Source organism: Tachysurus vachellii, chromosome 5 (assembly GCF_030014155.1).
Source record: "Tachysurus vachellii isolate PV-2020 chromosome 5, HZAU_Pvac_v1, whole genome shotgun sequence".
Classification (NCBI taxonomy): Eukaryota; Metazoa; Chordata; class Actinopteri; order Siluriformes; family Bagridae; genus Tachysurus; species Tachysurus vachellii.
This window is the reverse complement of record NC_083464.1, coordinates 12,456,210-12,472,611: the sequence shown is the minus strand read 5'-3', so window position 1 is coordinate 12,472,611 and position 16,402 is coordinate 12,456,210. Positions and strand designations below refer to the sequence as shown.

Here is a 16,402-nt window from a genome sequence, read left to right as displayed (position 1 = left end):
AGATGAAGTCTGCCTGATTCTACGTTATGCTGACCTCACATCAGCTATTGAGCATTAGCTTGACAAACAGTATGCCTGGTCAAAAACAATCAGCGATTGCGTGTGAGCGATGGATGTAAATGACAGTTTTTTGCGGTCAGATGCATTTGTATTTACACCCATTAGATGTCTAACTATTCGTTAGATTGTAGTTTATTATTATCAGTCAGAAGAGCTCAGTCTCCGTGGAAATAACTTTGCGTGCTGGGAAATTAAAGCAGGTAAACAAGTCACTGTAGGTACAACGGTAATAATGCAAGCCTCGTATAAACAAGTGTAAAAATCTCTGTCAAAAAAACCTTGACATAAGGTCAGACTTTGTGTTTGTTTAATGATTTAGGTGTACATAGTGTGTGTTACATGTTTTAATGTGAGACATGACGTCTCTAGATAACTGTGATTAAGTATTATTCTGCTCTCTATACATCCAAATACACACAGTTCAGTACTTTGGCTCTATTCTCACTCTGGTGTCTGCAGTTTTTTATTGATCTCTCTGTCAATTTCACAGTCTTGCAGTTCTAAATAAAATATAAAATAAAAATTCTGCGCTCTCTCTCTCTCTCTCTCTCTCTCTCTCTCTCTCTCTCTCTCTGCGCCTCTCTCTCTCTCTCTCTCTCTCTCTCTCTGTCTGCCTCTCTCTCTCTCTCTCTCTCTCTCTCTCTCTCTCTCTCTCTCTCTGTCTGCTTCTCTCTCTCTCTCTCTCTCTCTCTCTCTCTCTCTCTCTCTCTCTCTCTCTCTCTCTCTGTCTGTCTCTCTCTCTCTCTCTCTCTCTCTCTCTCTCTCTCTCTCTGTCTGCCTCTCTCTCTCTCTCTCTCTCTCTCTCTCTGTCTGCCTCTCTCTCTCTCTCTCTCTCTCTCTCTCTCTCTCTCTCTCTCTGTCTGCCTCTCTCTCTCTCTCTCTCTCTCTCTCTCTCTCTCTCTCTCTCTCTCTCTGTCTGCCTCTCTCTCTCTCTCTCTCTCTCTCTCTCTCTCTCTCTCTGTCTGCCTCTCTCTCTCTCTCTCTCTCTCTCTCTCTCTCTCTCTCTCTCTGTCTGCCTGTCTGTCTGCCTCTCTCTCTCTCTCTCTCTCTCTCTCTCTCTCTCTCTCTCTCTCTCTCTCTCTCTCTCTCTCTCTCTCTCTCTCTCTCTCTCTCTCTCTCTCTCTCTGTCTGTCTGTCTGTCTGTCTCTCTCTCTCTCTCTCTCTCTCTCTCTCTCTCTCTCTCTCTCTCTCTCTCTCTCTCTGTCTGTCTGTCTGTCTATCTCTCTCTCTCTCTCTCTCTCTCTCTCTCTCTCTCTCTCTCTCTCTCTCTCTCTCTATCTAGAGATTTGGATCCATTTTCTCTGAAATCTTTAAAAAAGAAAACTATGGGAAATCAGCTGGCAGGAATTGCTCCTTCACAGATATTGTCAGTTGACAGCTATTTCTCAGACATTCATGAATATGAATATGACAAAAGTCTTGGCAGCACCAGATTTTTCAAGGTGGCCAGGGCAAAGCACAGAGAAGGTTTAGTGGTGGTGAAAGTATTTGCCATTCAAGACCCCTCACTGCCGTTAACCAGCTACAAACAGGAGCTGGAAGAACTGAAGATCCGACTGCATTCCTGCCAGAATTGTTTACCCTTTCAGAAGGCCACACTTTCAGAGAAAGCCGCCATTCTTTTTCGGCAGTATGTTCGGGACAACCTTTATGACCGTATCAGCACACGACCTTTCCTCAATAATGTGGAAAAGAAATGGATTGCATTCCAGATCCTTAATGCTGTGGACCAGGCTCATAAATCTGGGGTGCGTCATGGGGACATTAAAACTGAGAATATTATGGTGACGAGCTGGAACTGGGTGTTGCTTACAGACTTTGCTAGTTTTAAGCCAACGTATCTGCCTGAGGACAATCCGGCAGATTTCAACTATTTCTTTGATACATCTCGAAGGAGAACTTGCTACATAGCTCCAGAGCGGTTTGTGGATGGCAGTATGTTTGCCACAGAGAGTGACCAGACAACACCACTAATGGATCTCAGCAACAACAGCCAGAGGACCAGAGGAGAGCTCAAACAACCAATGGACATTTTCTCCGCTGGTAAAAAAAACAAAACAACTTTTTTATATATGTATATATACTTTGTTGAAAGGTATGTAAAGCATTTCACATTTTGTTTCTGTTTCACAGGTTGTGTAATTGCAGAACTATTTACAGAAGGGGTCCCACTATTTGATCTCTCACAGTTGCTGGCTTATCGCAAAGGCCATTTTCAAACCGAACAAGTCCTGATGAAAATTGAAGACAAGAGTATCCGAGAGCTGGTATTTGGACTTATTTTTCACATATTCAACATTCAACAAGAGATATAATTTTCAATACTCTCAGTATGGCATTCCTTCAGTGTGTATGTATTTGTCACAGGTAGGCCAGATGATACAGCGAGAACCTGAAAAACGCTTGACAGCGGAGGAATACTTAAAACAGCAACGAGGCAAAGCCTTTCCTGACATCTTTTACAACTTTCTTCAACCCTACATGGCCCAGTTTGCTAAAGAGACCTTCCAGTCTGCAGATGAGCGAGTGTTGGTGATTCGAAAAGATCTGGAGAACATCCTCCATAACCTGTGTGGAGGCGGGCAGGCAGGAAAGTCTGAGATACAAGAGAAGGCTTCTCAGGAGATTGGATCAAGCAAAGAACATGGTCTAGTGATTCTGGTGTCAGTAATCACTTCCTGTCTGCAAAATCTGCGATTTTGTGATTCTAAGCTGGCGGCATTAGATTTGGTGTTTCATCTGGCCAGCAGGTTAAGTGTGGAAATCCTGCTAGATAGAATCACTCCTTACTTACTTCACTTCTGCAATGACTCAGTGCCTCGGGTCAGGGCAGAAGCTGTGCGCACACTGGCTAAAGTGCTGGCTCTGGTCAAAGAGGTGCCCCGTAATGATGTCAACATTTATCCAGAGTACATTCTGCCTGGCATTGCCCACTTGGCCCAAGATGAAGCTACAATTGTCAGACTTGCTTATGCAGGTAAGATAAGTGAAAGCGATGCATACTCTGTGATTACTGAGAAGACACACTGAGAAGTCATGATGTTAACTGAACTGGTATGATTTTCTGCACTAGAAAACATTGCTCATCTGGCAGAAACGGCACTACGCTTTTTAGAGTTGGTGCAGGAGAACAATCTCAATTGTGAACAGGATGTAAATGGAGATGATGCAGAGGAATCTCTTCATCCCAATGAAAACTACGATTCAGGTACATGTCTATCAGTCATTTACATTTCTATTAAAACATCAGAATTTCAAATATTAATTAGGTAATATACAGTTTGTTTATGTTATGATAAAAAAACTATTGAGAATACTTGTAATTTAATTTTTTCATTCATATTGGTCTATAATATTGGTCTCACAGAGCTGCAGGCATTGCATGAGATGGTTCAGCAGAAAGTGGTGACACTCCTTAGTGACCCGGAGAACATTGTGAAACAGACGCTGATGGAAAATGGCATCACACGTCTATGTGTGTTTTTTGGTAGACAGAAGGCTAATGACGTACTACTTTCCCATATGATCACCTTTCTAAATGACAAGAATGACTGGCATCTCCGTGGAGCTTTCTTTGACAGTATTGTGGGTGAGATATTTATAAAAAACAGAACAGTCAACGTTGCTTGATCATCTTGAACATGCCCTGAAAAAAGGTTACAGACTTAAATATGCACACCTTTCTCTACTTTTTACAGGTGTAGCAGCTTATGTGGGATGGCAGAGCTCATCCATCCTAAAGCCTCTACTACAGCAAGGTCTGAGTGATGTGGAGGAGTTTGTCATCTATAAAGCTCTTAATGCTTTGACTTGCATGTGCCAGCTGGGACTCCTACAGAAAACCCACATCTATGAGTTTGTCGGTGACATTGGTAAGATAAACTGCTTATGTTTAGATTAACTTCTACACTGAAAATACATATTCTATGTGTCTGTATAACATGTAATAATATGTAACATTATGTGCATGTGTTGTCCTGCCAGCCCCTTTCTTGTGCCACCCCAATTTATGGATCCGTTATGGAGCTGTGGGGTTCATAACTGTGGTTGCCCAACATCTAAACATCGCTGATGTGTACTGCAAGCTAATGCCACACCTTAACCCCTTTATTACACAGCCTATTATACAGGTGAGATTGCAAATTAAAATCCCACTTCTTAAAGGTAACAATTTGGGTTCTCATTTCACAGTGAAAATGTTTTTTTTTATTTGACAGATTGATAAGGAGATAGTGCTTCTGAGTGTACTTAAAGAACCTGTAAGCCGCTCCATCTTTGACTATGCACTTCGTTCCAAAGACATTAGCAGCCTCTTCAGACACTTGCTGCTTCGGCAGAAGAAGCGCAATGGCTCCATCCCTGAGTGCCCCATTCCTGAAGATCCTGCTATTGCTCAACTTCTCAAGAAGCTTCTATCACAGGTCTTTAAACAAGTGGATATGATTTATACAACAATGCTGCTTATTTAGAAACTAGTGGTATATACCGTGGTCTATTAAAATCTGTGGAACTGGCCATGTATTAGACAGTAGAAAGAAGTTAGCAAGTATGTGAACTGGTCTATCATCATCATCCTCATTATCATTTGTCCAGTTAGTTCTGGAGTTCCATGCACTACAATCCAAAGCTTTTTTGAGTGTTGTCACAAAATAGAGTATGAGGATATAGGACCAATTATTCAGGTTCTAGTCTTTATGCATGGTGATGGATGAAATGTGTTGATGAAGGCTTCAGGGTCATTAACAGCTGTTAACTTTGTAAGGAAAGCCCCAAAACTGTATTAAGGCTTCTGTGTTCCTTCCCGGCATGTTAGCAGCAGATTCTCCATGATGTATTTTAGTAACAGGTGTACCTCATCAGTTGTGCACTAACTTTGGATCAGTGGGATGTAAAGGGATTAACACCCTTTTAATTTCTTATAGGGAATGACCGAGTCTGAGGAAGACAAACTCTTGGCTCTAAAAGACTTCATGCTGAAGTCTAGCAAAGCCAAAGCTAACATAGTGGACCAGACCCACATGAATGATGGGGCACAGAGTGGAGTTATTGAACTGGGCTTGCTGGGTATCACTGGGCGTCAGGTGGATCTGATCAGACCAAAGCAGGAGTCTGAGGACAAAAGAGGTATTAGTTATTAGTGTTATTAGTATCGATTACAGAATGCAGTATAACATGTAATGTTTTTTCTATTCCTTGCAGACTTCATCTCTACTGTTTCTGGTATATTATTTAGCTTTTAGTAACAATGGCTTTCTTTTTTGTAGTGGAATTAAAAATCCAGACTTATTGCTGTCATGTTAGTTTATTTCGGCCATATGCATACTGATCTATTGAACTACATTCTGTCCCCCTTCTACCAGAAATATGCTGGCTAAAATCAACAGATTAATAATGTTTTCTTGTTACAGCTTGTATATTGCAGTAACGTGAAGGTGGCTTGTCAAAGGGCTGAACTGCATACAAGTGAACCAATGAAATTAATAGCCAAAATGTAGTTAATTCTTTTTAGTATGGCATCATCCACATCTTGTGGCATTTGGAGCACCCTACAAGTCCTGTTCTGATCTACTGATGCCCTGTATTTTGAATTCAATTTTCTATATGACATGAAAATAACAGTTACCTAACTGCTTTTACATTTAGTGCATAGTGTATGTTTTTACTGCATATAATTAGTGTATGGGTAGAGAGTGAATTTCAATCAAAAATGAATTCATTTTGTCTTAAAAATAATAGTGTTGACGTTTCATTGCAATATACAATGTTCTTTGAAATATAATGTTATACATCTTAAATGTGTAATTTTTATATTATCATTATACACTCACTGACCACTTGCTATCAGCTTAAAGCAGTTCTTCTCTGACTTCTCTCATCAAGACATTTCTACTTGTATAACCACCACTAACTGGATGTTTTTTCTTTTTGAAATTTTTGAAATACACAAACCAGCCAATTTGACATCCACAACAGTTGTTATTCAGTTGTTTAATGTGAACATTTGCTCTGGATAAGGGCGTTTGCCAAATGCCATAAATTGAAACTTAATATTCACATGAACCGATGACCTGAATTTGTGCTTTGCCACTGCTGTTACACTATTACGACTGGGGAAGTCGTGGCCTAATGGTTAGAGAGTTTGACTCCTAAGGTTGTGGGTTCAAGTCTCGGGCCGGCAATACCACGACCGAGGTGCCCTTGAGCAAGACACCGAACCCCCCAACTGCTCCCCGGGCACCGCAGCATTAATAGCTGCCCACTGCTCCGGGTGTGTGTTCACGGTGTGTGTGTTCACTGCTGTGTGTGTGCACTTTAGATGGGTTAAATGCAGAGAACGAATTCTGAGTATGGTCACCATACTTAGCTGTATGTCACGTCACGTATGTCATGTCACCATCACCTCACTATTGATAATCACTCGCTGATAATTGACAATCAAATGAGCAAATGTCCTTTCCTGGTCAGTATGTGTATATTACCCTAGTGTGTTAACAACCTGAAATATACAGAATATGTCGAGAAAAGAATTCAAATCCAAGGTTGGGTAAAACTGTCTTTTTTCTTTCACTTCTTTATCAGCTCGTAAACACACAAAGCAAGACTCAAATTTAAATGAAGAGTGGAAGAGCATGTTCGGTTCTCTGGACCCTCCCAGCTCTGCGCCAGCTCTGTCGACGGTACCTACTGTTCTACTTGCAAGCGGTGCTGGGGAACCCAACGGGACTCTGGCAGGAGGGTGTCTGCGATCAGAGAGTTCCTCCCAGACTCTTAACCTCCCTCATGTTCCATCCTCAGCTCAGGTCGACTGCTAAGCCGACTACACACTATCTCTCTCTGCCTCCCTCCGTTTTACTCTACATCTTTTTGTTACTGTTTCTTTGTTTTTATTAATCCCTGTTTTAGCATTCTTTCCATCCTCCATAGACATGTACTTCTCTTGACCTCCTTATAACCTTTATCCATGTGCCATAAACATATCACCATTTTATTGCTTAACTTCGCAAAACTATTAAAGTCCTCCTTTTTTTTTCTGTTCCTACACTAGATGCCGGAAGGTGGAGGCATTCAGACCCGGAAAGCCACAGCGACCCCCGCAGTTCAGGTAGTGCAGTCAATGAGTGGCGCATCTACCTACCAGCGGCGCGTGACTACATGCAAAGCTGAGCTTCAGCAGCTAGTGCAGCAAAAGAGGGAGCAATGCAATGCAGAGCGCATGGCCAAGCAAATGATGGAGAGTGCGGAGTGGGAGAGCAGACCTCCATTGCCAGGTTTAAAGCCGAGTCTATTCTTTCTGATATTACATCTGGGATTCTTTAGCTGAGACTTGAACATGTTATGCAAGTAAGCCACAATAAACAGCAGAGAAGAATGAATGACACATTTAATAGACAGCAGATGCTTCCTCGGAAATACCACAGTCGTTCTGAAGGCTGACTAACACGTTGTAAAATATATTGCTCTTCCTTATTTCCCAGATTTATTAAGTTACATGTTTTGATGATTTCTTTTAGCATTGCAATAAAACAAAATGATTTATTTCTACAGGTTGGCATCCTAAAGGCCTGTTGGTAGCTCATCTCCATGAACATAAATCAGCTGTGAACCGTATTCGAGTGTCTGATGAGCACTCTATCTTTGCTACATGCTCCAATGATGGTACTGTGAAGATTTGGGACAGTCAGAAAATGGAGGGCAAGACAACAACCACAAGGTAGATTAACATTATATAGGACCTTGCCCTTGAAACCTATATAGGATTTTGGGATTTTACTCATTCAAATACAAAAATCTTGCTATTGCAAACTTTTTGTGGTAGACTTTTTTTGTGAAATGCTTTGGGCTGTGTTTTTCATTCATGCATTACAGTCACAGCTGCAAACGCACACATTCATATAAAATTCAAGTTTGAACTTCTCAAACTGCACAATGCACATTAAGAGCTTGTCTTTCAGCTACTGTGAGATGGTTCTTATTGTGACTCCCTGAACAAGCAGCAGTCAATGCAATATCCACAATATGTTATTTTATATATTTACTTATTCATTGGTAGCATAAGCAGCACATAACCTATAACCTAATGAACTAGTCACCAAACTCCAACTATATCGCTAACATATAAACTCCGGTTAAAGTGAAAATTGTTGCTCTTCTTTGAATTCGGTTGCTTTCTACATGCCTATTTGTAGCCCTACGGCTGACACCTAGCTAAAATGAAGACTCTAGCTTGCAGTTAAAATATTGTGTAGAGATCAACAGTAATGCCTGGTAACATTTTTTTGATTAACTGATTTGTGTCCACTGTGTATTTTGTTCACTAGCTTGAACAGATATTGTTAGCCACACAAAAAACAAATCAAACAAATCATATATATATGTGGACAGATTTCCTACCAATTCTGACTTGAAATCTCTGATACAGCTTTGACTGGTAAATACTATACCATAATTATCAGGGCAACTTGCAAACATAATATTTTTCTTTTCTGACTCAATAATCATGTTTAATCGATAAAAAGTTAAAGAACATGTTCCCTGTGGTTGTCATTGAAAATAGAATGTTTTGGCTTGTTTAATAGCTATTCCATTAAGTCAGAACACTTGTCTTTTAGGTCAGTGCTCACATATTCACGTATCGGCGGTCATGTGAAAACCTTGACCTTCTGTCAAGGGTCACATTATCTTGCTGTTGCTTCAGATAATGGCTCCATTCAGCTTCTTGCAGTTGAGGCCCACAAACCACCCAAATCCCCCAAGGTGCAGCCATGTCAGACCAGGTAAGTAATATCAACTGTAAATTTCAATTGCCATGAAAACACTACGCGGATATGAGAGGGGTTATGAAGGCTCAGTTGCATTCCAGATATGTAATAACAGTTGCAGACCCTGTGACAGATCCGATCCGATTTAACCCACCTTAATAAATCTTTCAACCATTTCCAATGCTGTTTGCAGGTTCCTGGACTTGAAGGAAGATGGCTGTGTAGTGGATATGCATCATTTTAATTCTGGGGCTCAGTCCGTGCTGGCCTACGCTACAGTGAATGGCTCTTTAGTGGGCTGGGACCTGCGCAGCAACACCAATGCTTGGACTCTCCGCCATGATCTGCGCCTTGGCCTCATCACTTCCTTTGCCGTCGACATGCACCAATGCTGGTTGTGTGTGGGTAAGCATTCTTAAATGCATACCTTGTTGTTTTTTTAATTACTGTAATACAGAGTCCCATTTATGAAATCTTACTAAGGTTCATGTGAATCTGTTTGATTAAAGGTACAAGTAATGGAACAATGGCTTGTTGGGATATGCGATTTCAGCTGCCAATCTCCAACCACTCCCATCCAGCCCGAGCCCGAATCAGACGTCTGCTTATGCATCCCCTTTATCAGTCCTCGGTGATAACAGGTGAGGTGCTTTATATAATTATGTATTTAAAGTATTTTTTTTTTTATTGCAGCAGGGTTATCCGTGACTCTAAAATACCAGGCAGTGATGAGGGGCAAAAAACCCAGAAAATGTTAAATAAATATAAAAAAAAAACTTGACCGAAAAAACACATTTTGATAATTCTGTAAATATTTATGCTTTACCAATGAATTTGCCAGAAGTGAAAGTCAACACAGGGTGTTTAAGCAGACATGACTTGTGAGTCTTGTTTACTACCAGGAAAGTTTAACAAGATATTAAGCAAATGGAAAGCAGAAATGAACAAGTTGTGAAAGATACTCTGTGGAGAGTAAACAGAAACAAATCAGTGTGGACTTTGCAATAAAAATGTGTTACAAATAGAGGGAAAAAATAAACTTTAACCTGCCAGTGCCAGCCACTGTGACCAGACCGATACTGTCTGAAAGAATGTGAGCTTCTTCTATAGTAGCGACCTAGAAATGAAATGAACAGACTTTGAAATCTATTGATAAGGCCGTTTTCCAAAGATCTCATTTAGTTAACTGTACACCCCAAAACATTTTTGTTGAATAGGCATAGTTCTGATCTTAGAAATTTAAATTTTCTGTAAAATATTTTCTTTCTGTACAAAAAACTTCCTTTGTTTGTCCATAGCCGATGAAAATAATAATTTTGCTGCTGTGTTGTCTAGCTGTCCAAGGAAACAATGAGGTTTCAATGTGGGACATGGAGACAGGAGACAGGAAGTTTACTCTGTGGGCTAGCTCTGCTCCACCTCTCTCAGAGATGCAGGCATGTAGCAACTCTTCCTTCACACCTACAAAATGTTAGTCATCTGCCAGATTTTTAGATACACCTCTTTTGGCTTTCAGAATTGCTTTATTCAACTCTACAGGTTGATGGTTACATTGTGCTAAACATTTATACCATGCAAATGCATGATTGTGTTGTAAAGAAATCTGCACAGATACCTAATTGTGTACATCTAGAAATTATGCAGGCCACAAAAGCAAAAACTTCATAGAACTATTTAGTAATAAACACTTGGCTTATGATATCTTGCATTGCCAAACAATCCAATTGATTGTAGAAAAACTGTAGCCAGTGGGGTGAAAATATGTCAGATTCAGGTATGGAATGCTGTTTAGATAGAAAGTTAGATAGAAAGTCTGGTGAGTGTCAGAGGCCCTTTTGTTTGCTAGAAAAACATTCCTCACATCATTATATTCTACCACCAGCCTGCACTGTTCACATGTAACAGGATAGCTCTTAGACAGCCTAATAAGGCATTTTCTCTAGTGTTGCTGCTTTGATATTTTACTACAACACAGTATTTGTATTAGTGTCAAAGTCCATTAAGTGGTTTTGAGATTGACCTTCTGTACACCAGATTTGCATGTGATTTGCAGAGTTGTGGCTTGTCTGTTTCTCTTGTAGAAACAGATACAAATCTGCAAGTGTTTCCAGTTAATAATTTCTTTTTTATTTTCACACCAAACCTGTTTAATAGTGATTTGTGATGAATTAATTGTTAGCTATTGCTATAAAGGCTTATCTGCATGATTTAACACACACACCAGTCAAATTGCGGATTGTATTTGACTACTGTCAAAAGATGCAGTGTATCTCTTAAACTGGCAAACTGGTGTTATAAAAGAGCAGGATAAAGATAGCCTTCTTACATAAAACTGTGTTTTGTGTTATAGCCATCCCCTCATAGTGTCCATGGAATATACTGCAGCCCTGCTGATGGCAACCCTCTCCTACTCACGGCTGGATCAGACATGAGAATAAGGTATGTCTACCCACACTATTTAGTTCTTTAATAATTCTTATAAAAAATGTAAACAAAACATTTTTAAGTTTTTGAAGTTCTTAAGGTAGTTATTCTCACATATGAAACACACACTTAGAGTGAGGTACAAAATGAAATGGCTGGAATACAGTGCTTTCCTGTCAATATCAGATGTTGTGAATATGATCAAATATTACAAATGTTCTTTTCAGATTCTGGGACCTTGCATACCCAGAAAGGTCATATATTGTTGCTGGTGGTGCCAACGACTCCTTACACTGTCCCTCTGTATTCTACAACCGCAAGATTATTGAGGGGACTGAAGTAGTACAGGTTTGATTCTTTGATATTTTTTTTCTGTCTCTGTCATTTATCTGTGCTATGCTTTTATTAATATAAAAACATCCACCGTTCTGTATTAATAGGAGATTCACAGTAAGCAAAAGGCCGGTGCCACAGAGGATGCCCCGCGCCGAGGTCCAGAGTCCTTGCCTGTGGGCCACCATGACATTATTACTGACATTGCCACCTTCCAGACAACCCAAGGCTTCATCGTTACCTCCTCTAGAGATGGTATTGTGAAAGTCTGGAAGTGAGAATACTCAATAATGCCACCTATGTGGAAGTCACGCAATGATAATGTGCAATAGATGTCAATGTTATCATCATGTATGCTATTTAACAAGATTACTATTTCAAATTAATTATGCGTTTCAATTGTCGTGTGTATATGCAAATTGTAAAAGTTAATATCTTGCATTGTAATTAGACACAGGCATATTAGCTATACATTGTTTTAGTGTACATTCATGAGCAAATGGTTTTGATCATCAGTATTATGCAATAAAGATTTAGGGTAGATGTCTTTCTTTAAGTGTCAATTATATCTACAGCTTAATTTGTATAAAACATTAACTGAAACAAAATCAAAGGTTATAAAATTCAAAATTTGTCACTCTGCTATTAGATCATAGAAACATTAGTTTCTTGCCTGATCAAATTAAACTAATCACATTTCACAATCACAGTGGGAATTTTTGTGAATAGAGCAAATGTTCCCGAATATTAACCGAATAGATTTGGAATCTAAAGTTTGAGTTTGAAAAGTGTGAGTTTGAAAAGATGCAATCTTTAATCTATTAAAAAATATTAATGTAGAAGCATTGACAATTCAGCAGAATAACTGGAGAATAAGGGGCTCAATATTACTTCTGGGTAGGAGATCACTAAAATCTTTTTTTTGTTTCAGTTAACTGGATAAAATACTGTAACATATTTCTCCCATGGTATCTCCCCAATGTGCTGGCTTAAATTTTCTAACTTAAGTAAGAGCACTATCAAAGTATCATACTTCCACAAACAAGCATTAGATATTAATACAATTTTAAAAATGAACATTTGGACACCAAGAGTTGCATGTCAACAGTTGATATTGTTGACATAATAGTACTTCTGATTATATAAAAGTACTTGTGATTATTTAACCAACTGAATTCATGCAGGTAGCGAAGGCACACTTCTTACTCTTTATTGTAACAGGTATATTTGATAGACTCATAATTGGAAATATAGATCTCTTTAACACAATGTAGAATTTTAAATATAATCACTTTTCCCTCATTATACTGAGACAACTAAGACACTAATAGATTGTATTAACCCCTTTGGCTGAAATAACCTCAATGAAACGTTCCTTGTAGCCATCTACCAGTTTCTAACATCAACTGGAAGAAATTTCTTTAAGCATCTTACAGTCTGCTCCTGGGGGTGAATTTGCTTGGACGGCCTGTACTGGCCATGTTGGCAGTTGTTTCAAATGTTCTCCATTTGTAAATGATTTTTGGACTGTGGAATAGCTGATTACAAATTCTTTTGAGATATTTTATATTCCTTACCAGACTCATGAGCATCAACAGTCTTCTTTCTGAAGGCCTCAGAAAGCTCTTTGGATCTCACCATGGTGATGGGCCCCAAATGTTCAATGCCTCACATTGTTGATTTCATAAAGGCAGGGGTAAATATCTGTGTTTTCTTGTCATATAAAAACCTGTCCTTGGAAGAACAATTGAAAATGTATAATGAAATGTTATTTACAGTTGGAAAAAAAAGTGTCCACATATAATCTGTTATAAATCTCTATTGTGTATTCAGTAATGAAGGAACACTGGTGAAACAAAAAGACCTAAATATATGACATGTAATGCAACTACATCAGGTAATATATGGTATGATGGGTAATAAAGTTAGTTCAGTGAGCCTGTGCAATTGACTAATTAAATAGAAAGGTTGCTGTGTTCTGGGTTGCCTGTTTTATTCTCTTTTCAATGTTACCATGGTGTTTAGTTATACCTGGCTCCTACTTGTTCCCTTGTTTATTCTACTGACACCTGTTTCTCACTGACTAGGTTGCAGTGTATTTACTCCATTACTACACTGTATTATTTAGTGTTTATTATTTCCCTATTTTTGCCACTTACACACGTGGACAAAATTGTTGGTACCCTTCAGTCAATGAAAGAAAAACTCACAATGGTCACAGAAAAAACTTTAATCTGACAAAAGTAATAATAAATAAAAATTCTATGAATGTTAACCAATGAAAGTCAGACTTCAACCATGCTTGAACAGAATTATTTAAAAAAATTAAACTCATGGAACAGGCCTAGACAAAAATGATGGTACCCCTAACTTAATATTTTGTTGCACAACCTTTTGAGGCAATCACTGCAATCAGATGATTCCTGTATCTGTCAATGAGACTTCTGCACCTCTCAGCAGGTATTTTGGCCCACTCCTCATGAGCAAACTGCTCCAGTTGTTTCCGGTTCGAATTGTGTCTTTTCCAGACGGCATGTTTCAGCTCCTTCCAAAGATGCTCAATAGGATTGAGGTCAGGGCTCATACAAGGCCACTTTAGAATAGTCCAATGTTTTCCAGTGACACCCAGTAAGCACATTGTCTTGTCAATATCCACAAACTAGAGAGTATACATAAATATATTTTAAGTATATACATGTACATTGTTCATCTTTAATACCCAATTTATCTTGTCAGCGTCAATGTGGGTCCAGAACCCACCTCTGTAACACTGTAACAAAGCAGGAGATTTCACACTGGCTCAAGATTTGATGACAGTCTATCGCAGGGCACCATGCACACATTCTGTCATATAGTTATTCACACATGGGACGACATATCTTCACCTACTTGCATGTTTGGACAGGAGGAAATAACTGGAAGAGTTAACAAAATCCATGAAAACTTGTAACCTGTAACCTGTGCTCAGGATCCAACCCAAAAAGCCTGAAGCTCTGAGACATACATCTCTAATTTCAGAAAAAGGCAAAAAGATGATTTTTACCAGCTAAAATAATAGATGCTTAGAGATACATGTGTCTACATGGACCTTTTGTTCACAAATGCTTGGAATTCCCCTATAATGAAATTAAAACTTGGACCAAGAAACAAGACTGGACAACTTTTTCCAGGCACTTCTGTGCAGTCAGTCTCATTACCAGACACTTCTGTGCAGTCAGTCTTATAAACTCCTGCCAACCTGAACCCCACCTTTTTAGTCTATTTTTGTTTCCTTATTTTTGTTTATTCGGCATCTGTTTCCATTTGTTGGGTTGTACTGTATGTTAATTTTCATTATCTTGTGCTTTAAAATATACAGACTAAAAGCCCAAAGAAATATTTTATTCCAGGAAAATGTAGGACACGTTATATCACAAATTATTATTTTCTAATATAAATTTAGTAGAATTACACATTTTATCATTTTGAGTGCCACGTGCTCTATAAACAAATTCTAAGGAATAATGAAGCTCTTCTCATAATGCACAGACAAAGCACTGAAAAATAGTAGTTTTGACATTGCTGCCCTACCAAAATAAAGCCAAATATGGTAAAGTGAAAAGAATGCAGGAATGTTTAGTGTGTAATAGGATAATGGCAAGTTTAGCTAGAAAGTTGTTATGAAAGTTGAAAAATGAGAACCGTTAAGGTTTCTTCAGTAGTCCCTCTGGGGAATAAAAGTATTCATTTTAATTTCAGTGTAGCAATAAGTACAGCAATTAAAGTGTTATATGTTTTTCCTAAAATTCTTACAATGTATGAATGTATCAAGGTCTAAATAATGTGATTCCTAATTTAAAACAGAGAATATGGAATTTAATGGATTTGATTCACAAGTTTTAAAAATATATTGTGATCACTTCTTTTAAGAAACTAATGCATGATGAAACACATATAATAAATCACACCACATATAATACCATTGATAATTTTACAATGGATATAAATGGCACTTTTAAAAGTGTAGTTTTTTTGTGATAAAGAATGAAACCAAGATAAATCATCTGATATATTACCAGCTTTAATCTGTTGTAGCAATCAACAAAATTTAACTGAAAAACTAATTTTTTAAAGAAAAAAAGCACTTACCTAACACTTTGTGAAAATACCTTCTGCTTGTAATACACAGTCTTTTGAGGGTGAGTGACTCTACTAACTAAAAAGCAAATTGATTCTGCTAATTTATGCCACTCTTCCTAGCAAAAGGCTCTAGATGTATTAAATGGTTTGAGCTCCTGTGCATCTTCATCTTCAGCATTCACATTTACATTTACAGCATTTGTCAGCCGCCCTTATCCAAAGAGACGTGCAAAAGTGCTTTTAAGTCTCTATCATTGAATACATTAACTCTGGTCCACTTGGTTACAGACTTAAGATACCATGAGCCTAAAACATTGTTCAAAGTTTTTATTTATTTTTTATTTTTTATTTTTTTACACATACAAAATCAGGGGAGAAAGTTTGAAGATAGGCAGTGACTACTCAGCTGTCCAGACCCCTAGGGAAAGTTCATTCTACCACCTTGGTGCCAGAAGAGAAAGCGAGGAGTGATGAGGGCTTTAAGGTAAGAGGGAGCTGGTCCATTTTTGGCTTTGTAGGCAAGCATCATGTTTGATACGTGCAGCTACCAGAAGCCAGTGGAGGGAGAGCAGCACCAGGATGGTATGCGAAAGCTAAAGACCCTCAAAATTGTGAAGATGATAGTGGACTTTAGGAAAGACCCCTCAAGGCCTTCAAGTTTCTGGGCACTACCATTTCCCAAGACCTGAAATGGGAGTGCAACATAA

General features: G+C 38.7%; 1 protein-coding gene across 4 annotated transcripts; it reads left to right on the top strand.

Annotated features, from left to right (window-relative positions):
• Positions 1–17: 17 nt before the first annotated feature.
• On the top strand, positions 18–12,119 carry pik3r4 (phosphoinositide-3-kinase, regulatory subunit 4). 4 transcript variants are annotated; one of them, XM_060869804.1, is made up of 21 exons: positions 18–260; positions 1,343–2,103; positions 2,194–2,327; positions 2,428–3,037; positions 3,134–3,268; positions 3,428–3,649; positions 3,759–3,932; positions 4,045–4,190; positions 4,278–4,481; positions 4,983–5,184; positions 5,260–5,280; positions 6,640–6,737; positions 7,106–7,328; positions 7,606–7,771; positions 8,670–8,834; positions 9,013–9,224; positions 9,329–9,460; positions 10,155–10,255; positions 11,170–11,258; positions 11,471–11,591; positions 11,684–12,119. In XM_060869804.1, exons 2-21 carry the CDS (start codon positions 1,386–1,388, stop codon positions 11,852–11,854), a joined length of 4,044 nt encoding a protein of 1,347 aa, XP_060725787.1. In that variant the 5' UTR covers positions 18–260; positions 1,343–1,385; the 3' UTR covers positions 11,855–12,119. The 4 variants fall into 4 exon arrangements, with proteins under 4 accessions (XP_060725787.1, XP_060725785.1, XP_060725788.1 ...); XM_060869802.1 differs by having other exon boundaries at positions 19–260; positions 6,640–6,860; XM_060869805.1 differs by lacking the exon at positions 5,260–5,280 and having other exon boundaries at positions 20–260.
• The last annotated feature ends 4,283 nt before the right edge of the window (positions 12,120–16,402 follow it).